General features: G+C 47.8%; 3 protein-coding genes and 1 pseudogene across 3 annotated transcripts; 2 read left to right on the forward strand and 2 right to left on the reverse strand.

The window, feature by feature from the left end:
* Positions 1–98: 98 nt before the first annotated feature.
* On the reverse strand, positions 99–6,569 carry LOC142890160 (uncharacterized). Its single transcript, XM_076029004.1, has 11 exons — positions 6,382–6,569; positions 5,196–5,291; positions 3,879–4,139; positions 2,621–3,125; positions 2,226–2,522; positions 2,109–2,132; positions 1,820–1,997; positions 1,530–1,618; positions 1,368–1,439; positions 1,148–1,278; positions 99–606 (listed from the first exon to the last, which is right to left on the reverse strand). The coding sequence occupies exons 2-11, from the start codon at positions 5,281–5,283 to the stop codon at positions 446–448; spliced, it is 1,806 nt and encodes a 601-aa protein (XP_075885119.1). The 5' UTR covers positions 5,284–5,291; positions 6,382–6,569; the 3' UTR covers positions 99–445.
* On the forward strand, positions 6,550–9,470 carry LOC142890161 (UDP-glucuronosyltransferase 2A2-like; annotated as a pseudogene).
* Positions 9,471–10,584: 1,114 nt separating this feature from the next.
* Positions 10,585–20,682, reverse strand: ythdc1 (YTH N6-methyladenosine RNA binding protein C1). The gene is made up of 17 exons (XM_076029009.1): positions 20,592–20,682; positions 20,106–20,442; positions 19,330–19,431; positions 18,733–19,043; positions 17,821–18,220; positions 17,590–17,652; positions 17,382–17,497; positions 17,153–17,261; positions 16,904–17,021; positions 16,449–16,533; positions 16,205–16,359; positions 13,868–13,947; positions 13,524–13,560; positions 12,837–12,876; positions 12,299–12,364; positions 11,893–12,087; positions 10,585–11,713 (listed from the first exon to the last, which is right to left on the reverse strand). The coding sequence occupies exons 2-17, from the start codon at positions 20,131–20,133 to the stop codon at positions 11,525–11,527; spliced, it is 2,094 nt and encodes a 697-aa protein (XP_075885124.1). The 5' UTR covers positions 20,134–20,442; positions 20,592–20,682; the 3' UTR covers positions 10,585–11,524.
* Positions 20,683–21,182: 500 nt separating this feature from the next.
* ufc1 (ubiquitin-fold modifier conjugating enzyme 1) lies at positions 21,183–22,112 on the forward strand. Its single transcript, XM_076029011.1, has one exon. It carries the CDS (start codon positions 21,338–21,340, stop codon positions 21,842–21,844), a length of 507 nt encoding a protein of 168 aa, XP_075885126.1. The 5' UTR covers positions 21,183–21,337; the 3' UTR covers positions 21,845–22,112.
* The last annotated feature ends 364 nt before the right edge of the window (positions 22,113–22,476 follow it).

Raw genomic sequence — 22,476 nt, forward strand, 5'->3', positions numbered from 1 at the left:
ACACACATGTTTACATACATATATACACATTTATACATATACATGCATATATACATATATACATATATACATATATAAATATATATACACATATATAAATATATATACATATATACACATATAAATGCACGCACACATATATACATATATTACATTTCAATAAGTCCCATAGTACTCAATCAGTACTGCAACGTACTACAATGAGTACAAAAGATAAAACCACTTTTGACCAAGGCGCTCATACTGTGGTAGTAGTTCACATTTCATAACAGTCCATGCTGTAAAAACATAACCGACACATTTGCGAGAGAAAAAAAAGGGTGGGGGGGGTGAAAATAAAAATTAAAAACTCGCTACATCAGACTAAGTCTCGGTTGGTGTTGCAGTAGTAACGCAGCAGTGGCAGGCGTGTTAACAGTCTCTGTCCCAATGTCGCAACTTAAACTCAAACTTCGAGGCCCTGCTGTGTCATGAAGTCCTCCAGGGCACTCAGCCTCTCCACCAGCATGACGTCCACGTCCGACTCATCGTCAACAGCGCGGCCGACATGACAACGACGGGCCGCTGCCCTCTTCCTCGGCACAGCAGTCAGCGGAAGTCCTGCCCCTAAGAGATGATTGACAGCACACACACACACACACACACACACACACACACACACACACACACACACACACACACACACACACACACACACACACACACACACACACACACACACACACACACACACACACACACACACACACACGTATCCGTATTGGTGCATCCCTAGTAAACATATTGATAAAAGTGAATACTCGCAGTACAATAAAAGTCATTTGGTTTTCCCACTCATAAAACGATTCTTATATACATACAAGAGAGTACATATAGTATGGATCTTGCTGCTAGTAAGTTGTCAAATTTCTAAGGCAGGCAATCTGGACAGCACGTTTTGCGTCCTCAAATAAACCAACAAAGAAGAAGGTGGACAAAGTATCCAGGTTTGGCTGCGCAAGCCACTGTAGTTCACTGGGAAGCGCGGGAGAGGGAGGGTGAGCGAAATAGCGCTGCAATCTAAAATGTAGCCACTTGATGCTGCTGTTTCTTCTCAAAACCTCCAACTATTACACACCCTGACAGATTGTTTTCTCTCCCAACTTACCTTGGGGCTTCTTTCTCTTTCGGGGCTGAGTGAAGTCAGGAAATAGGAGGAGCCTGCGCCTCTTCTGATAGCCAATCGTGAGCAGGGCTCCATCCTTCTCACGCGGCTCCTCAAAGATTGTTTCCAGAGTCCTGCAAGATGATATTGAAGACATGAGTTAGTCTGTGTTCACTTTTTCAGACAAATTAATAAAAAGCTATTGGGTAGGTTTTGTAAGCACCTGTTGGAAGTGGGTGATTTGTAGTTCTTGTTAGTGTAAATCTCTTCCAGGCTAAACTCTTTCTTCTTTAACCTGAAACAAATGTGTTTTAATTCAGATTTAATACAGATTTTTTGTTTGTTATCTGAGGTTTTTTGCCATCTATCACATCACATTCATTACCTTTTGACTTTTGGCAGTCCCATTGGGGTGAGCGAGGTCTCACGAGGCGGCCCCCGTCGAATGCGTATCTGTGAGACGCGTTTCACACGCTGACCAAAGAGCAGAAGAGCAGAAACTTCAATTAAATATTTCACACTCAAAACAACTACTCAAAAAAAAAAAAAAAATCACAAAATTAATTTTAAAAAAAAAGGAAAAAGAAAAAAATACACACACACACACACACACACACACACACACACACACACACACACACACACACACACACACACACACACACACACACACACCTCGCCATTTGCGTTCAGAAACTCTGTGCCCACTGCTGATTGGCCAGTGGTGAGCAGGGTTGAAAGCCCATTGGCTGGACACGCAGGCAGTGGTAATGGCCTTCGCCTTGGAAGATGAAGGCTCTTGGAGGTATGATTGACGCGCTGCTTCAGCTGTCGCCGGGCAGAGGACGTGGAGCTGTGACATCACCATTAGAATAATCATTTTCAATTCTGGGAAAACATTTCAATGGAATTCAATCTTGAACTTCAAAAAAAAAAAAAAAGCAAAGGGAACAATCAAATGTACCTCAGCGACGGCGTTCTCATATAACTGCAAGAGAAACATGAAGACATGGGGACGCGGTGAGCAGTACACACTTACAGAACAATGTTCATTTAATAATTTCAGAATAAACCAACCAACCAGTGGTCACTGCCCAGGCTGGGCGGGGCCGTCCAGTCCTTCAACAAGCGCAGGGGTTCCTCACAGGCTCCGCCCCTTATCGACTCCGACACCGTCTCCATGGTGAGGGCTGAGAGTCGGAGCATGAGGGCGGGTCTGAAGCAGGAGGAGCAGGAGGAAGAGGAGGAGGAAGAGCAGCCAAGCCACAGGTGGAAATCCGCGTGACCGGACGGCCGCTGGACGGGAGGCGTGCGGTCAGAGAAGCGCCACCCGCCCGTGATGAGGTCCAGAGCCCCCGATTGGCCATCGTGCCGACCGCTGCGTGCAGCCACGTGACGCCACGTTAGGAAGAGACGAGGAACAGACTTCAAAAAAAAAAAAAGAAAAAAAGAAAGCGGAAAAAGCGAAGGACCCACCTGTGCAGCGCAGCCGGTGCTCTGAAGCCGTTCCGTCTGACGGCGACGAAGCTCTTTCCCGATTGGTCCGTTGGTCCCTCCTCCCTGCGTTCCCTGTGTTTCCTGTGTTTCCTCTGGTTGAAGTTGTGCAGCGTGATCGCAGCATCCCCGTCCGCTGCTCCTCCTCCTCCTCCTCCTCCACCTCCACCACCTCCTCCTCCTCCTCCTCCTCGAAAGGACACTGCCATCCGTCCCACGAACCTCCTCGAGTCCTCCTTCTCCTCCTCCTCCACCTCCTCGCTGTTCTCCAGGACTTCAACCATCTCTCGTCTCCCGTGGTTGCGTCTCCTCCTTTTCTTGTCTCCCTCCATGTCCTCCCCTTCTCCGAGCTGCCTCCTCCTCCTCCGTTCTGATTGGCTCGAGCTAGAGGGAGGAGGTGGCGAGTCCTCGCTGTCCGCTGACGAGCTGGAGGTTGGAATGGTTTGGGAATAGGGGCGGCTGCCCAGAGACGAGGCACCGAGGAGACCTGAGAAGGTCCATTGACAGAAGAGAGAAGGTGAGAGCTGAAGAGATGCAGCAGATCCTGGACTCGACACAACTCTTGACTGCTGAAAAACAATGTTTTCTACACATCCAATCATTTTTTTTTTTTTAACTCCTATGAGGTGGGTCACCAAAACACTCCATCCATCTGCTGCTGCTGCTCCGGCCCCCTCTGTAAAGAAGAACCCACTGTGGCCCAGCAGTCAAAACGTTTGCCCACCCCTGCCAGAGGACAATCATAAACTAACAAAAAAAACCATAACATCACATTGAAAACATCAATACTCTAAGCTTCAACGTCACAGGAGTCTTTACCTCGTGGTTATCCTATTCAGCCTGACTATGGCTGAGGGTACAAAGCTGTTCCAGTGGCTTTGTCCTGCCTTTAGGAACCACACAACGGCAGTCACAGGGGAGGAGCTTCAACTCCCCATGCAGCGGATGCGAGCAGTCATTTGCAACCGGGCTGGCTTTGCACTCAAGCTGCTTGTCATAGAGGGCCGTCACCGAGCTGAGGCTCCCCTATTGGGCGACCTGCCCATTTAATCATTTGGCTCAGAGAGTTTGTATCCTAAAGTGACAGATGTAAGAAAGAAATACTGCCCACGAAGCCGCGACCAAATCAAAATACCGTAGCTCCGCGACCCACTTTTGGGTCACAACCCCACCAGTTGGGAAATGCTGCAAGAAAAACCCAGTGTGACCATGGACACCAGATGGAGAAGACAGAACTCACCAGGAGAACAAGCTTCTCCTTCTTCTCCGCCACTCTGCATGCTCCTCTCCTTCTCCTTCTCCTTCTTCTTCTTCTTCTTCTTCTTCTTCATCATCATCTTCCTCATGTGCCTCCTGCTCCTCCTGTCGAGAGAGTCCAGACGGCGACTGATGGACGCCAGCGCTCCTCGCAGCATCCGCCGGACCTCCAGCCGATGGGCAGAGAGGAGACGGGGCAGGAGAGAGGAGCAGGGGCAGCACGGAGGGGGAGCAGGGGCAAAAGCTGGAGGAGGAAGAGAGGAGGTTGTGAGGGAGGAGGAGGAGGGAGGGGTAGACGGTGTTGCATTCGCAGACGATGAGGGAGAAGGAGGTGCAGGAGGAGGTGGCGGAGGAGGCGCGGGAGGAGGCGCTGGAAAAGAGTGCTGATGAAGAAGAGGCAGAGAAGGAGCAGAAGAAAAAGGAGGAAGCACAGAAGAAGAAGCAGGAGAAGGAGCAAAAGAAGAAGGAGGTCGAGAATGGACCAAATGAGGATGTGACTGAGGAGGAGGAGGAGGAGGAGGAGGAAGCTGGAGGAGGCGCAGCTGGACAGGTGGACAGGATGAAGAAAAACGTAAAGATAGGGAGGAGGGCACAGAGGTGGTGGTGACGGCGGAGGAGAAAGAAAAAGAAGAAGAAGAAGGAGAAGAAGAAGCAGGAGGAGGAAGATGGGAGGCTGCTGCTAAATGACATAAACTGGGTTGAGATGAGACGAGGGGACAAACAGAAGGTTGAGAAGAAGCTGTCGGGAAGGCAGAAGGTGGAGGCAGGTAGGAAAGAGGAGGAAAAAAACATACAGGAGCGAGAGGAAGACAGGGAGCACGAGAGAGAGAAGATGAGGTCGGGGAAGACAGAGAAGGAGCAGCAAGAGGAGGAGGAGGAGGTGGGGCAGCAGCATGTGGACAAGAAGAATGGGTGGACAGAGGACGAGAGGAGCAGGATGAAGACGTAGGAGGAGGAGGAGCATGAGAAGCAGGGGGGGAGGGGGACGAACCAGCGGAGGAGGAAAGAAGAGAGGGACGAGACGGAGGAGTGGGAGTGAACGGAGGGGTGGCGCGGTGAGGAGCGGGAGCAGGCGATGAAGAGGAGACGCGGAGAGGAGTAGGAGTAGGAGCAGGTGATGAAGAGGAGGAGGCCGAGCTCCGTGAAGGTGCAGCAGGAGCGAGCGCTCCTGTGGGAGGAGAGACAGGGGTCAACGCCTCGACCCAGACAAATACTGGGTTGATAAAACCAACACAACACTACACAACACAACAGCAAAACAACAACTGGCACTAGCCTGTTTGGCTCCCCTCATCCTCACCCTGATCGACCAATGGGGACGCAGGATGCATGACCAAGGCCTTCCCACTGTCATCGCCATCACTTAATGTTAGCGGTCGAGTGAGCATGGTGTAAACTGAGAGAGAGAGAGAGAGAGAGAGACAAAGAGACAAAGCACAGTTGCGATTTGCAGGTGTTTCCATTGAATGGTGTGAAGCTCAAAAGCCGCAATTCTCGTAAAATCTCGTACTGTGAGAATTACAAGAATTCTCGCAGGACATAATTCTCGTGAAATCTCTGCCCGCGAGATTTATGAGAATTACGTTTGCTTTTGTTTGTTTATGTTTGCTTGCTGTCGAGAATGGTTATACATATATATCTATTACTAGTAAAAAATATTCTGTCTCTTCCTCCATCCAAACATAACGAGACATTTTCACTTGAAGTGAACTGGTGTCGTGACCCCGTATGCCACGTCCGCTGACGTTTAAATGCGAAAAAAAGTGTTTTTATTACACTTTTACGATATACCTCTATATTGATAGAGCTCAAAAACCACCTCATGAGAGAGCATAAGAAGTTTTCAGTGATATTTTGAGAGGTTTTTCGAAGTTTAGATGTTTCCATTCTGTTTTTTAATGCGATATTTAGGTTTTACACAATTCTAGGGGTAATGGAAACGAAGTGAGAGGGAGAGAGAGGTTACACAAACCAAAAGTGTTCACTTTAATGTTATCGATAATTATCGTTATCGTAATTGATCATATAGTTTCCAATATGAGTATGAAACACGACAGAATGATTTTGATATTGCAAATAATTGTGTGTGTGTGTGTGTGTGTGTGTGTGTGTGTGTGTGTGTGTGTGTGTGTGTGTGTGTGTGTCCATCCTGCAATCCGTCTCGCGAGATTTCATCCAATCTAAACTGCTTTAAAAAATATATATGAAAAAAATACCGTGAAATATCCGGGTCATTCTGGATGTGGTTTTGATAGCGTGACAAAAAACAACAACAACAACAACAATTTGTTGTGCCGTCCACTGGTGTCGGCGAACACCGCGGGTCGGTTCGACGTTGAACGGCGATTCACGGCGAGAACAAAACAGTACAAAACTACACGAGCTAGCCAGCTAGCCGCGGCTAACTGCTGTTAGCAGCTCCCGCTGTGGCTGCGAGCTGTCAAGTTGCGATGAAACGAGACGTTCGCCCGGCTCGTCCGTCCTACCTTCTCCGAGCCCTGAGGGTCTGTCAGCCGTGGTCAAACCCCGCTGCTCCTCCTCATCGTACGCGGAGTTCTGGCAGGAAGAATGCCGACGCCGGGCCGCTATTTCCAAAGTGGGGGGTATATCGACGCCTCCGTCCGCTGTCTGTCGCCACAACCCGGCGTCAAGAGCAGCGAAAACCACACCAGTCGGACTTCCGTTGAGGTCGAGGAAAATAAAAGCCCCGCATCCCTTTTTTTTTTTTGTCTCGTTCAAAATAAAGTGGTTTAATTGTCTGAGGTGTGTCTGATATCTGATATGGACTTTGAAACAAGAGTTTCTTGTTTCACCCTGGTTAGAAGTCGGGTCAGTCGGTCAGACAGTCAGTCAGTCTGGATCATAGTGAAGTTTGTGGCTTATTATCTCCTTCCTGTGGCCCTACTTTCTCTCCTCCATGGACACAGTCCGGCCATGAGTGGCCACATCCTGGTTTTCCCAGCTGATTACAGCCATTGGCTGAACATGCGAACCATCATGGAGGAGCTGGTGGAGAGGAATCACACCGTGACCGTGCTGGTGGCTGACCAGTCGCCGTCCGTCGACTACAACAACAGCAAGGATGCCGCCAAGTTCAATTTCATGGTGTTCAAGGTGAAGCGCCACACACACACACACATACGCAATCACACACAGAGGGAAGGTGGTAGTGGCTTTCAGGAAGTTGAAATACTAGCTTAATTGGTATTTTTTTATTTGGTGAGTTTAGGTTTAGTTTTCAATGATAACCTTAGGGTCTAAAACGCTATTTGAGAATAGATTACAATGCCTTTTATTGACACTATACACACGTAAAATGAGATTGAAGTAACTCCAGTACCAGTGCAAATAGTGTACAAAAATGTAACAGTAAGAATACTCAATATACATTAGCACAGCACTTTCGTCACGATCCACAATACACATCTCCCCTCGAACCAAGCAAGGAAGTGGCGTCACCACTAAGTCAAGGGTCACATGATAAAACATAACTTATACTGTATATATATATATATATATATATATATATACACACACATGTCAATTTCCATATATCAATTTATACGCGGGCTACATGGACATAAGAAGGTTGTCAAAGAAAGTTGTGTGGTTTTGAGGCTATGTCCAAATTACAGAAAGTTAAATACGGTATTTTGTACAGTGGATGTATATAATGTTATAATGTTGCACATTATAAAGCATTGTTTGTAAATAATTAGCAAATACATATATATATATATATATATATATATATATATATATATATATATATATATATATATATATATATATATACATATATATATATATATATATATATATATGTCTATATACATAGACATATATATATATGTATATATATATATATATATATATATGTCTATATACATAGACATATATATATATATATATACATATATATTAGTGTGTGTTGTGTTTCCAGGTTCCATACACTAGAGCTGAGATGCACAGCCTGACTGAGGAATTAATTCACTTCAGCCTGTACGAGTCCCGTGACATGTCCTACCTGTAGCTCCTCCGTTGGTGGCGCACTTGGCTCCAGCGGGGTATGGAGCTGTCGCTGCAGCAGTGCGACGCCATCCTGAGGAACGAGCGGCTGATGGGCACCCTGCGGGCAGCATCCTTCCACGCCGTCCTGTTTGACCCACTGACGCTGTGCGCCGACCTGGTGGCCGATGTGCTGGGCCTGCCCACCATCGTCTCCCTCCGCTCCAACACTGGTGGCGTATTGGAGCGCCACTGCGGCCAGCCGCCGGCGCCGCCGTCCTTCGTCCCACCGCCGCCGCTGCCATACAGCGACCGCATGCCGTTTGTCGAGCGGCTGGTCAGCGCTGCCACTTATGTTGCTGCGTCAGTGATGACGGAGATGCTCTGGAGGTCGCACTTGGTTAGCTACTACAGTGAGGTCAAAGGTCAGACTGAGCCCTCTCTCTCTCTCTCTCTCTCTCTCTCTGTATATGTATATATATTCTGTATATATATATAAATATCAATAAGTGATTGGCAGTATTTCAGGTGCCGTTTCCTCTCAAACGCAGGAAGTCCGACCACAGTTTGCGACACTTTTGGGAAAGCCGATATCTGGCTCATCAGGTCTTTCTGGGTCCCCACGTCCGCTCTCGCCCAACTTCAAATATGTAGGCGGTCTCCTCTGCAAGCCAGCCAAACAGCTTCCAGAGGCACGGCTTTTTTCTTTCGGCTCTGCTCCGAAAAAGTGAGTGGCCAGGTGGACGGACGGCACCGATGGTTTTAAAAAAACAACAATGCCACGTCTTGCAGGACTTGGAGGCGTTAGTTCAGAGTGCAGGCGATGCCGGCGTGGTGGTGGTCTCCTTTGGGTCCATGGTGGCCAACATCACCATGGAGAGAGCCGATGTCATGGCCACCGCCTTTGGGCAACTCCCGCAGAAGGTGAAGTGAGATCCAAGTGGCTGGAAGCAACGTGAATTCCTTTGACATTTTTTTTTTTTTTAGATGATAAAAATATTAATAATACTTCTACTACTAATAATAATAATAATAATGATAATAATAACAATAATAATCTATTCATTTTGAACACAGGTCCTCTGGAGGTACAAAGGACAACCTCCGAAAAAAACTGTCTGCAAACACCAGAATCTTTGATTGGATCCCTCAGAATGACCTGCTGGGTACACACACACACACACACACACACACACACACACACACTCAGTGGGTGATGTTGTGACTAGAGATGCACCAATCCAGATACCAGTATCGGGTATTGGTACCCATACCTACCAGGGTTGAGTACAGTACGGTCCTTAAAGATCCGATGGCTCCTTTTGCTCAGGTCACCCAAAGACGCAAGCGTTTGTGATGCACGGCGGTGCCAACGGCCTGTACGAGGCACTCTATCACGCCGTGCCGGTGGTTGGAATCCCGACCAGACCGACAACATGGCCCGGCTGAGCCGCCGTCACCCTGGACTTCCACCAGATGACCTCTGACGACCTGGCGGAGGCGTTGAAGGCCGTCATCAGTAAGCCAGGTTGAGGGTCCCACAGTGTCACACATCCACAGCCGGACCTCCAGTCGAGCACTCACTAGAGCAGGGGTGGGCAAACCTTTTGACTGGTGGAGCCACAATGGAATCAATTTAAAAAAAAAAAAAAAAAAAAAAGACGGTAAACTGCGCACAAACCTGCGACCCAATCGAGACAACTCCACGACCCATTTTGGGGTCGCGACCCACCAGTTGAGAAATGCCGCTTTGACATGCGTCACGCTCCTTTGCGCAAAAAACACAAAACATGCTTTTGACATCCTCCATTCTTGCCGCCCTCCCACCCACAATGCTTAGCTACAAGTCCAGCATGCAGCAGCTTTCGACGATCCACCGCGACCAGCCGGTGGCGCCGCTGAGCACCGCCGTGTTCTGGGTGTAGTTTGTGATGCGTCACGGCGGGGCACAACACCTGCTGCTGGCAGTATCACAGTTTGGACGTTGTCGCCGCCCTGCTGGTTGCCACGGTGACCCCCGCTAGCCCTCTGCTGGTGGAGCAGGCGCTGCGTCCTGCGTCGCTGTGGCCGGCGGCGAAGAGAGAAGACGGACTGAAGGGCCGAATGACGGAACGACTGACCCAGTCGCTCGCATGAGATTTTCTTTCTCCCATGTGAACAACAGGATATTAATACGATAGATTTGTCATCCACCTTGCTTTTTTTTTTTAAAGAAATCTGTGCTGTGGCAGTAACGACTAAAAACAGCACCCCCTATCAGTCTTAAGGGGGAGAATTAATAAATGTACAGTGGGAAAGAGCACTTGTATGGAATCACGGGAGTGTAAAAATTAAAAGTAAATCTGTTAAAAAATATGGAAATGTGTTAACCTAAAGAGAAATAAATACATTAAATGTAAAGGTACATTTTGTCTTTTTCCAATTGTCGTTGTAAAACATTTTTTTTTTCCATTTGTCTTTTCCTTTTGCCTTTGCAATATTTTGCAGACCCGATTGATGTGTTGTCACAACACTGCCACCTGTAGAGGGCGGCAGAAGTCAGTTATTGGTGCCAATTGACAGCGTTGCCGTCGTCTTTTGGCCAAAGGAGGCGCTGTTCACGCACCTCCGCTCATGTATCAAAATGCCTTTGGTCAAAAAAACACATATCCACCCATACATTATTCAAATAAATAAGCCAGTTGTTTTATGAACAATTTTAATTATTTGGTACAAAAAAAGACACAAATCCACCTTCTTCAAAAAGAGTTGGGAGCTTTTCATCATTACAGATTAATTATACCAGCTGCTGGTTACTCATTGTGTTTTGCTTTGTTTTCTCCTGTCGCCACGACACTGTGAGAGTGACAATGTGTAACTGTCCATACGTGGCAACACCAAAGTGACACAAACCCACTAATAGGAGGCGAACAAATAAACAAAAAACAAACAAACTGTGCACTCTGCAGTTATTTGCACATTTTTTTGCTCAGGAAGTTAAAAAAACAACAACCCTGTAAACAAATAAATATAAACTTCATGAACATGTAACATGAAAGCCGCGAGGGGAAAAAAAAGACTAAAGTTTGAAAATGACATCAGTTCTGCCTACTTTACAAACTTTGAATATTTCATTTGCATTTTACATGATGCGCAGGAGGCTAACCCTCCACAATAACAGCTGTTTTTTATCTGTACATACATTGTGATATCAACAGATACTAGCAGGTTGTCCAGTACGAGTCGGCCAGAAACGGAAAACCAAAGCTCACAGACAAGAGAAATTTCCTGCCACTGAAAGTGATCAAAAAAAGAGAGAAGAATTGAGAAAGATGAGAGTAGTGTGAAAGCAACCAGGGTGTTGGTGGTGGTGGGTCATGAAGATAAAAAAATAATAAAAAAAAAAAAAATCAATGTCACTTCTCTTTTCTTTTTTTTTTTTTTACAAAGCATCAAATTAAAAGTTTCAAACTAAAACAAAACACTTAACGTTTATCAGTTTCTAAAAAAAATGTTTTATTCACATAAAACTGACGTTCACAAGTGGCACGCAGCCGTTTTTTTTTCCCCCTCGTCGGAACTTGCGAGAAAAAAAGGATAATCTTCCAGCAAAGCTCTGGTCGGACGCCTCGCGGAGCCAGATCACCGGCGGTAGCGCCCCCTCTCCTTGTCCCTCTCTCTGTCGCGGTCCCGCTCCCTCACCCGCTCCCTCTCTCGGTCGCGCCGGGGGCCGGCACGCTCCCGGTCCCGCTGTCGCTCGCGCTCGCGGCGGCTGCTCACCACGGCCTGCGTGCGCCGCAGGAAGTCGTCCACGCGCATGTCGTAGTCGTGCTGGGGGGGGGGAGTGCAGAGAAGAGGGTTAGCGTTAGTATACGAGCAGTGTGCATTTTAGAGACAATTAGTGACAATAATATAAAACTATATATATATTTTTTTTAGCTTTTTGTAAAATAATTTGAGACACCCCCCGCCCCCGCGTAAATATTTTACTGCTCGACGGCACCACTCACTGGGCTGGAGGCGAAGGTGCGGTGCTGCGGCGGTGCCCGCTGCTTGTCCCTGAAGCGCGGGGGCGGGGCCTCGTGCTGCGGCAGTGGGGGGTGGTGGTGGTGGTGGTAGGCCTGGTGGGGCGGCGGGGGAGGGTGGCTGTGGTGGTAGTAGGGCGGGTGGTGCGGCGGCGGCTGCTCCACGCCGGGGTACGCCGCCTGGGGACGCACAGCAGATGACAACGCGGAGAGGTTAACGGAGACGAGCGGGGGGGGGACTGGTGACTCGTGTCGCCTCTCGGCTTTTTGTCCTCCCTCCTTGCACAACGAGCAATTTTGCCGTAGCGTTTCCCGCTACCCCTAGAATCGCACAAAACCAAAATATTGCAATAATAAAAAAAAAAAACTTGTAATGGAATTGTTTTCATACCAGAGACTGCCAGGGAGCAGGAGGACCCACGTTGTGGTGATAATCCCTCATGTAGTCATTGTACGACTGAAACAGACACACGCACAGGTTGACACATCAGCTCCAATCTAGCAAAAAAAATAAAGCTTGAAATCTTAGATAAAGGAAGATAGAGCGATAGAGATATGAGAGCGAGATACAGAGATAAGACATATAAAGAGAAATATAGAAAGATAGATGTAGACGTAAAAAGATATATAGAAAGATATATGTAGATATAGAAAGATATAAATTTTTTCCTTTTATACCCTACAAGGATTCTTTTTTTCTTTTTTTGCCTTATTTCTTTAAATATAATTATCCATCTTCTTTGCACTATACAGTTGCTGCAATCATGCAATTTTCCTCAGCCTCCTCTCGATTTCCATCCGACACTGTACGGTTCTTTGTGCGTCGATTGTACATGTGCACCTGAAATCGAACGAACGTGATCTGAACTCATCCAAGTCGCTAACGCAACCTCCCGGAGGGTTCGAGTTGGAGAGCTGCTGCGACTCACCCCATTCAGGAAAACGTCCCGTCTCACGTTGGAGAATCGCCTGTGAAAAAGAACAAAACCACGCAGGTGAAGAACGTGTGCTTTTCCTGTCTTGACCTTGTAGTTCACACATCCGGCTGCATGTGCGTCTGCGAGCAAGTCATAAAATAGCTGCATTCCATGCATTCTTTAGTGTTTTAAGTGTCATTTCAATAAGGTTTAATACCGTGGGGCCTTCAAAGACACTGATTTTGCTGCAATGCTTTCCTTCATTTTCATTACACGTTCCATGATATATGTTTTCCTCCTATGGAGGTGGGTCACCAAAACATTCCATCCATCTGCGGCTGCTCCAGACCCCCCCCGCCCCCCACATTTTAGAACCCACTGTGGCCCCACAGGTCAAAAAGTTTATTATTTGGATGGAGGAGACTAAATATTTTTTGTAAGTAAAAGAAAGAGAAAAATATAACAACCATTCTAGACAGCAAACATGGAAATGCACATTTATACAACAAATTGGAAAGGGAAATGAGGACGAGGGGCTCCAACGGGACCTTATGAGAATTAACGGCTTATGCGCTTCACACCATTCAATGGAAACACCTGCAAATCGCAACTGTATTCTGTAGGGATTTTAGAAATATCGCTTTTATTTTGCTAAAAAAAAAAAAAAAAACGTCATGGAAACACCAACTCCTGTCTCACCTGTCCACCGGCTGGTTACGCAGGTCTTGGATGAAACCTGCAAGATAATTATTAGACGTTAACTTCTACACGTCCACGTCCGTTCCGAAGATCAGGAGCTGCTGAACAATCGAACAAACAAACTGCCACAAAACCGGTTCACGGTTCACCGAAAAGCACGAGCCAGTATAAAAAAAATTACAACAAAAAAACACGAGACTGTCGGAAAAGAAAATCTGGTGTTAAAAACAAAAAAAGCCACCTCCCATCCCTACTAAAAAAAAAAATAATAATAATACATATTGCTTAAAAACAGACACATATGAGTGACTTGATCATGGATCAGACTTTTTGGGGGAAACAACCTGCTCGCTGGTTGAAGTCGGGCGGACCGTCAGCCCGCGGCCGCTTCCTGCCGTGGAGGTCGTACTCTTCAGGTCGACGCCTATGTGGACAAGTTGACAAGTAAGAGACACACGCGCGCACGCAGTACGCGCACACACACACACACACACACACACACTCACACATCAATACAGAGGGGATGGGGAGGGGGTGGTACGACAACAACACAAAAACACTTCAAGGGAAAAATAAATAAATCTCCAGATCTTCAGCTAAACTTGCAATTCAGTGTGTCCCCGACACACACACACACACACACACACACACATACACACACACACACACACACACACACACACACACACCGCTTGAGGTCAGTCTGTCCTGTTTCGTCCTCATCCTCAGTCATCATCAGGCCTTAAAACATCCCTCTCCCCCCCCTGCTGTCTGCTGCTGGTACTACAAGCTGGCCAACTGCTCTCATGTCTCCAGGTCCAAACTGCTCCTCCAAGACCCCTCGCTGCTCGGCGTTGCTGCTCCGTGTCGCTGCTCCTGACTAACTGGTGAAACTGGTACTAACAGTCTTGTCAGTGGTCACCCAGTCCTGCTGTTGAGGCCTGTCTGCTATTGCCTGACAGTCGGTCTGTGGGGTCAAGACGTTCCCAGCCTCATTGAAAAATATTCATCAACCAAAACAAAAAAAAGCAAACAAAAAAAACAGCATTTCCATCCACACACACGCGCACACACAAAATGTACAAAGAAGAAGCTGTTTAAAGGGACAACATACCGCTTCTGCTGCTTAGGTAGGAGGGCAACGTGTTTCAACGTGTCAAGGACACTCGTTTTTTTTTTAAGACAGTTTTTTTTCCTCCTCACCACATCGAGTCCGTGTTTAAGACGGGGATTTTTCTTAAACAACAAAAAAAAACAAACCCTCTTATTTTGAAAGGGTGGAGCAGAGTGGGGGGAGGTTGGTGGTGGTGATGGTGGTGATGAAGATGGTGGAGTCCCGTCAATCCCCGACCCCCCCCCCCACCTGATCCCACCCCACCCCCCCTGCTCCCCTTCCCTCCAGACACCAGCAAGTCCGTCAGACAGAAAAACCACAAAAACCTTCCTCCCGTTTCGCGCCGTCGGCTTCTCGCGCTTTTACTTTCATTTTTTTTTTTAATCTTCCTTCCTTCCTCCCCTCCACTCAGACACACCTTCACATTTGAGTTCAGCAGAGAGCGACGCACACACTACCGAGGAACGACAGTCTCGTCAGCAGCAATGCTCTCTCAGTCCTGATTCAGTGTGTGTGCCGAGGGAGGAGGGGGGTCACATGACTGTCCGTTAGGGGAGGGGGCGGGGGCGGGGTTGTTCCAGTCCAGAGGGGTTGGGGGGCGGGGGGTTTATGTTTTCTAAATCGAGTCCATCTTTTTTTCCCCTTTATGCATTTCTGTTACGTTTACCTGACTTGAGAGTGAGGAAGCCCCGCCCCTTCTTCCCCATTGATCAAACGATCAGAGAAAAGTCCATTGGTCACGCCCCCTCTAGCCCCCCCGAAAACCTCCTCGGGGGAGGGGGGGGGCCAGAATCAGTTCACAGGGAGCTCAGGTGATCCCCTTACTTTCTCTCTCTCTCTGTTTAACGTCTACCTGGCTCGCCCGTCGGCCGCCCATACGCCCCCTCCGCCAGCAGTCCAGCCAGAGTCTTGTCTGCATTATTCTGAAAGGGTCGGCCACAGTCCGGCTAAATGCGAAACGTGTTTGAATTTTCGTTTTTTGTTTTTTTTTGTGAACTTCCAAAGTGCGAAGCTCCTGCAAAAAAAAGAGCTTTCAGAGGGAGAACTTTAGGTAACAGCAACACTTATGTTGATCAATTTGCCATCTTAACTTACAAATGTTTAGGTCAATAAGCTGAAATATTTACCTTCTTGCGTCGATTACGGTCAGAAACATACACACCGTCAGTGCTGGTTCTATGAGTTACCTGCTCGATAGACTAAAACTGCATTTTGATTTAAAATGAAATGATGTAACTTAATTTAAGACAAGATTCATTTCGGCCTCTCTGACATGAACTGGGACTGGGGCTTAGCGACCGGAGGAAGAATTTAAATTCCTGCCCTGTGCCTTTTTTTTTTTCCTTCTCCAGACTTCAACGGGAGGTCAAACATGGCATCACTCGGGGTAATTCCACGCTGGGGGGGAAAAAAAATAAAAAAAAATACGAGCACAACCAGAACACCAGGAATGGCGCCGCCGCGGGTTTTGGCTTAGCCGCCGTCTAAAGGTCCGACAGCAGGGGGTGCCGTGGTCGCCGCAGGAGAAGAAGAACAGGAAGCAGGAGGAGCTTGGTGATTGGCTAACCTTCCCGGTTCGCGCTGTGGTGGCCGACCCCGGGGCCGCGCTTCTGTCGGTGTCCGACGCTTGTGTCGAATGTGGCGGGCGACCTGGTTGATGTCCACGCTCTCGTCCAGCGGGAAGAGGGCGCAGAGCTGAGCGCCGATGTCCGGTTGGATCTCCTGAGGGCGTGACGGGATAGAAGCGCTCGTTCACAATGTGGGAAAACACAAAGCGAAAAGTCAAAAAGGAGAAGCAGGGCGTCGCCCACCTGTCCGTCCCGTCCGATTTTCACTGGCTTGTGTTCGTTCCAAGGATTCGACAGGTGAGCTGTTTTAATGAACGGGAGCTCCCTCCTGTAAGATAGGACTGCTGTGAGAAACACTACCATATCACAACAAACACCTTTCTGGAATATTTCTGACTATTTGTGCGTAAGTATATATGTATGTGTATGTGTATATATATATATATATATACACACACACACATACATAAATATATATGTATATGTGTGTGTGTGTATATATATATATATATATATGTATATGTGTGTGTGTATATATATATATATATATATATGTATATGTGTGTGTGTATATATATATATATATATATATATATATATGTATACACCTTCTTGCACACACACACACATATATATACATATATACACACATATATATATACATATATTATATATATATATACAGTTAATAGGTTCACCTGCAGAGCCAGTCGATTTTGAAGACTCCGCCCAGCATCTTTGCGTTCATGCCAGCAGGGAGAACCCAGTGGATGGGCGAGCCGCCGTGGTGTGACTCGGAGGCCAAACGTGCAAAACCTATCGAGAAGAAAACCAGGCAGCTTTTACTTTTAGAGAATAAATAAATAATAGACTTGACGGAGAGGAGAAGCCAACCATGTGGGACAGCCAACTCGCATGCACCCACACCCACACCCACCGACACACACCTTGGAATTTGCCGCTCTCCCTGACGGAGAAGACGAGGACGACGCTCCGCGCCGCACGGAACGCCGAGTTCAGCTTCTTCTCGTTGACGGGCAGCGTCGACCACACGCCCTGCAGGGGGCAGCAGAGCGGCCGGGTGAAAAGCAGTTTTCCAGGCAGAGCGCGAGCGCCGCGGCTTTCCGATAGCCATCAATTAAAATCGCCGGGGGTGGGCGCTGACACCAAGCTCACCTTCGCTTTAGCCAGAGACACGTTCTCGTGGTTGTTGCTCTTGATGAGGAAGAATCGTGCGTCTCGCAGGATGTAGCGCAGCTTGCTGCTAGGATCCTGACAGCCGACAAACTTCCCTGCGGACGGGCAAGGACATTGCTCAGAAAAGGTTGAAAAACACTTGTAAAATATTGGGGGGGGTGGGGGGGGACAGAAGAGTCCGCCTTACTGTCCATGCCTTTGCGAACGGCTCGGACGGACGACGACAGCTTCTCCCGCTTCTTCTCTGGACCTTTCAAAAACAAAATGCACAAACGGGCTGGAACCTTACAAATGCACAGGTGAAATGAGCCACTCTACTCTTCTTGCTTATTTACTTCATGTTATATTATTATCTACTTATTATCTATTCATACTTATTTTTACGCGACACCTCTGCGTCAATGAGCGTTGGCGATACCTGAAGCGTCGGAGCCGGAGCCGGAGTGCACCGACTCGCCGTCGTCGGAGAAGCTGACTGAGGAGGCGGAGCGCGAGTCGCCGGCCTCGCTGCGGGTGTCGTAGTCGTTGGCCTCGCCGCCGCGATGCTCGTAGTCTTCCTCGTCCTCCTCGTCCTCTTTCTCCCCCTCTTCCTCCTCCTCGTCCTCCTCTTCCATGCCCTCCTCATCCTCGTCCTCCACGTCGTCCTCTCCTTCTTCCTCGTCGTCGTCCTGCTCCTCCTCTTCCTCGGCGTGGGAGGCGGCCGGGGATGAGGTTCCCGAGCCCTGCTCCGAGCCGTACTCGATGCCCGCGTCGTCCTCCGACTGGTTCTCGTCCTGCCGAGGGGAGGGGCTGGGCTGCCGCTCGCTGCGCCTCAAATTCTGAGGACAAACAAAGAAGCGCAGATTAGCAGATAGACAGGTCGGCATGCAATGTGCTAAACCAGGTGTGGGCAAACTACGGGCCGGGAAGCTTTTCGATCTGGCCAGCCGAACTTGAAGAAATTATGTTAATAGTCACTAAATCATAAGATAGCTGTGTTTCATCCATTTTTTCAGAGTTTTATGAGTCGTTTCAATAAAGAACTAAACACCAGGGGCTTCAAAGACAGATTTTTTTGATGTAATGCTTTTGGGGTTTTTTTCAACTGACATTAAAGCATTTTCTACACATCCCATGGTATTTTTTTTTTCTCCCATGAGGTGGGTCACTAAAACACTCCATCTGCTCCTGATGCTGCTCAGGTCCCAGCCCCACCAGACACAAAGCTTGCCCACCCCTGCACTAAGCCATTGTATACATGTAGACATATACATATACAAATATTATATATATACATGCATACACACACACAAAAACATATATATATGCACGCCTCAGTATTCACAGGCACCTGATTCAGAGCCTCCACGCCTCTCTGAGACTCTCGGCCACGCGGCTCCTCGCCTCCGCGGCTCCTGGTGGCCTCCCGGCTCCCTCGGTGCCCCTTGCGCTCATCGTAATACTCATGGCTGTAGCCGCTCGTGGCAGCGTGGCGACCTCGGGGACTGGACCCGGTGTTTTTCGAGGAGGAGGAGGACGACGACAAAGGGGGGCCCGAGGACCTCTTATTGGAGGACAGCGATCTGGACGGAGCTTGTCGCGACGACGGGCGCAGCCTCTTCAGCTCCTGGCTCTCGGAGCGCTCACTCTTTCTCTTTGTTCCTGACGGAAACAAACGCATGGCTCAGATGAGACACAAGACTGAGTTCTAACAATTTATTACTATTACTATTCATTACCGACTGGTGTGTAAAAAGTACCACCAACAGCAGCACCAGAATCCATATTATCAGCAGTCAAAATATGAAAAGCAATGTTTACATTTTTCAGATTGCAGTTTCAGCAAAGGTAGCACATTTACTGCCCATCTTGACTACTGGACCTGCACACGCGCTGACATGTTCCATGTTTCCTCAATGCCAAACCATGAACAAGGAATAATGGGTACCTTTCTTGTCGCTGACATCTCTCTCGGACTCGGGATTGTACAGCTCGTCGTCGTGATCTGGGGCTTCTGTCAGAATGTCTTCGAGGACATTCAGCTCTCCATCTGCACACAAGACAGCAAGTGAGAGGCATTCCATATCATCCGAATGAGGAAAACAACTCATGAGTGACTGAGAGCGCTCGCGTCAACAGATAATATTTATTTCAAACCAAACCAAATGATATCTCAAGTACAACATAACAAGAAAATCCACAGGACACCGTAAGGATGAGGAAGACAAGGCAAAGGTGTGTGTGTGTGTGTGTGTGTATGTGTGTGTGTGGAGAGGGAGGGGGGGGAGAGAGAGAGAGAGAGAGAGAGAGAGAGAGAGAGAGAGAGAGAGAGAAACTGCCGTTTGACCATAAACATTTTGAAAAGAAAAATCACGCAGCTACGTTTTAATTTCTAAAAAATGTAATCTCTCTCTCTCTCTGCACGTGTGTAAGTATGTATATTAGTTGCATAAACGTCATATATATCTCAGTGAAGTTGTTCAAACATTAGCCTGCGAGCCTAGTCTAGCCTAGCCTAGCAATGAGTGAAACAGAAGGCAGGCGTGATGGCCCAGAGGTCGCCCAATAAGCCAAGTAAATGTCACACGTGTCCATTATTTACGTGTGTAACGAGTTCCACAAGTCGCACAGAATCGCAACGGAACAAAGATTAGCCGCAGTGCTAACGCTAGCTCCGAGAGGCCGCTGAGCTAAACAAAAGGAGCCAGCTCGCTCGGCTCTCACCTTTGTCGTCGCGCCGGTCGGCCGCCATCACAGCCGCGGTGCGTGACTCGGTTCGCTCCCGGGAGGCGCGATGAGCTGCCGCCGAACTGATTTGAGAGCCAGACAGCGACAAAAGAGAGGGGAGCACGACGGGAAATGGCGGATACGGTTGGTTTGGTTGCGTGCACAGGCAGAAGAGCAACAGCCGAGACGAGCCAGTGTTTGCGGGTCTTCTTCCTCTTCACCCTGTCTTTCCGAGAGTAACGTCACACAGGGGGAGCTACTGCCACCTATTGGACCGGTAGGGCAGCAGCAGCAGCAGCCTCCCCAGGCGTTTCCTTGTTTACTGCTTGGACCGCTGTGAACACATTTGATTTCATTTGATTTCATTAAAACAAAAATCTAATGTTTTCTAATGATATTCTGATGATACTGACGAATGAAACACAATTTTGTCGAGTTAAGATTGACAGAGTGGGAAATATAAACCTGTAGCTAGCTGCCTACCATGCAAAGGAGGAAAGCAAAAAGTTTCATGTGCCTAAAAAAGTCATCCCCACCATCTGTAAGAGGACACATTGGAGTCCTTCCAATTGTACACCAACAGTTATAAGGACTACAACTACAGAACTTTAGTCTGGATCAAAGGACTAAAGATGAAAGAACGCAGTTCCCCTGAAGGAGAGGACGAGTTCACGGTTGTGATTAAATCTGACTAAGCAGATGAGGAAAAATGTAAAGTCTGAGACAAAATGTATAAGTTACACCTTCTCATGACTGCAGTTGTGTAATTGATTCCAATAGTTTAAGTAAACTATATTTTTCAACAGCTTTCATGTCATGCAACTCTTTGACTAACTGTTTCACTTGTATTACACGAAACAAAATATACATTGTGGAACTTTCAGTGTAGCTTAACATTCATGTGACCCAATAAATCTAAATCCATCCATCTATCCATTTTGTGTGTATGTGTGTGTTGTTGTTTTCTGGTTTAGATAACGCTTGTTCACACTCCAATACAGTAGGTGGCAGTAATGCACCGTATCGTCGTTTGCCACCTGCCATAAAAGATAAATAGAAGAAACCATACCGGAAGGTCACGTCAGAATTGACACAGGAAGTCCACGTCAGAATTGACACAGGACTTCTATTGAACCCTCAGTCACCGAATCGAACTACTTAAAACCTTAGTTAGATATAAGCAGCTTGTGGGGGTTTCCCCTTTAATTTTCTCAGTTTTTGCCACAACCATGACGGACGAGGCGACGCGCAAGGCGGTGTCCCAAATCCCGCTGCTGAAGACGAACGTCGGGCCGCGGGACCGCCAGCTGTGGCTTCAGCGGCTCAAGGAGGAGTACCAGGCTCTGATCAGCTTCGTGGAGCAGAACAAGGCGGCCGACAACGACTGGTTCCGACTCGAGTCGAACGCGGACGGCACGCGCTGGAGCGGCACGTGCTGGTTCATCCACGAGCTGCTGCGCTACGAGTTCCGGCTCGAGTTCGACATCCCCGTCACGTACCCAGACACCGCGCCCGAGGTGGCGATCCCGGAGCTTGACGGCAAGACGGCCAAGATGTACCGCGGCGGAAAGATCTGCCTCACCGACCACTTCGCACCGCTGTGGGCCCGGAACGTACCACGCTTCGGCCTGGCACACCTGATGGCCCTGGGTCTCGGGCCGTGGCTCGCAGTGGAGGTCCCGGACCTGATCAGCAAAGGGCTGATTGTCCACAAAGAACGAGACGCCGAAAACTAACTCAAACTGAACATACATAGCACAACATAACACCGGAGTGGCGCTGCCAACTATAACTGTAACCTTAACATGCACCAGTGACTTGACGCGAATCGTAAACGGTTACTCCTTTGGAGGTAAAAACAAAAACAACAAACTAAAAATCAATGTGCAGAGCCAACGTGACATTCAAGAAGTTTCTTGGCGATGATTTCGCAGTTCGGTTTTCCCTGAGAAAAGCATGCAAGAGATTTGGTTCCAGGAGAATAAACTTCAGTACTGTGGAGAGAGTTGCATGTGATTTGTCTGTTCACCCGTTGCGGGTTATAACGACGACATCAGAATATATGTTTTAATATATTTCATTTTCTTTGACTCAGACTCATAGCTCAGGAAGAAGCGGGTATGGAAAATGAACGAATGAATGTCACCCAGTACGGTGTTGTGGAATTCACTTTTCCACCCTGCTTGGCTCAACCATTTAGTTTTGATTATGAAATTGTATGATAGAAACTTGAGTTAGCGGTGGTGGTTCGCCGACACGAGACCGTGGTTATACGTTGCAAATAGCCTTAAAACCAAAGTTGCTTGAGGTGTGAGTGTATTGTATACACTGTGTATTGTATACACTCACAGTAGTAATGGCACGGTAG

The sequence above is a fragment of the Nelusetta ayraudi genome, unplaced genomic scaffold (assembly GCF_046127955.1).
Source record: "Nelusetta ayraudi isolate G7.1 ecotype Tasmania unplaced genomic scaffold, CSIRO-AGI_Nayr_v1 ptg000026l, whole genome shotgun sequence".
Taxonomy (NCBI): Eukaryota; Metazoa; Chordata; class Actinopteri; order Tetraodontiformes; family Monacanthidae; genus Nelusetta; species Nelusetta ayraudi.

Bases quoted from the DNA above. Each gene is read 5' to 3' on its own strand.
- LOC142890160 (XM_076029004.1), bottom strand. From the start codon at position 5,283: ATGCTCACTCGACCGCTAACATTAAGTGATGGCGATGACAGTGGGAAG. The intron at 2,523-2,620 runs GTGGGTCCTTCG...GGCTGCACGCAG, and splicing joins GCACCGGCTGCGCTGCACAG to CGGTCGGCACGATGGCCAAT. The intron at 1,440-1,529 runs GTAATGAATGTG...CATTTGTTTCAG, and splicing joins GGACTGCCAAAAGTCAAAAG to GTTAAAGAAGAAAGAGTTTA.
- ythdc1 (XM_076029009.1), bottom strand. From the start codon at position 20,133: ATGGCGGCCGACCGGCGCGACGACAAAG. The intron at 13,561-13,867 runs GTTGTTTCCCCC...ATTATCTTGCAG, and splicing joins CGACTTCAACCAGCGAGCAG to GTTTCATCCAAGACCTGCGT. The intron at 12,877-13,523 runs GTGAGACAGGAG...TCTTTTTCACAG, and splicing joins CGTAACCAGCCGGTGGACAG to GCGATTCTCCAACGTGAGAC.
- ufc1 (XM_076029011.1), top strand. From the start codon at position 21,338: ATGACGGACGAGGCGACGCGCAAGGCGGTGTCCCAAATCCCGCTGCTG.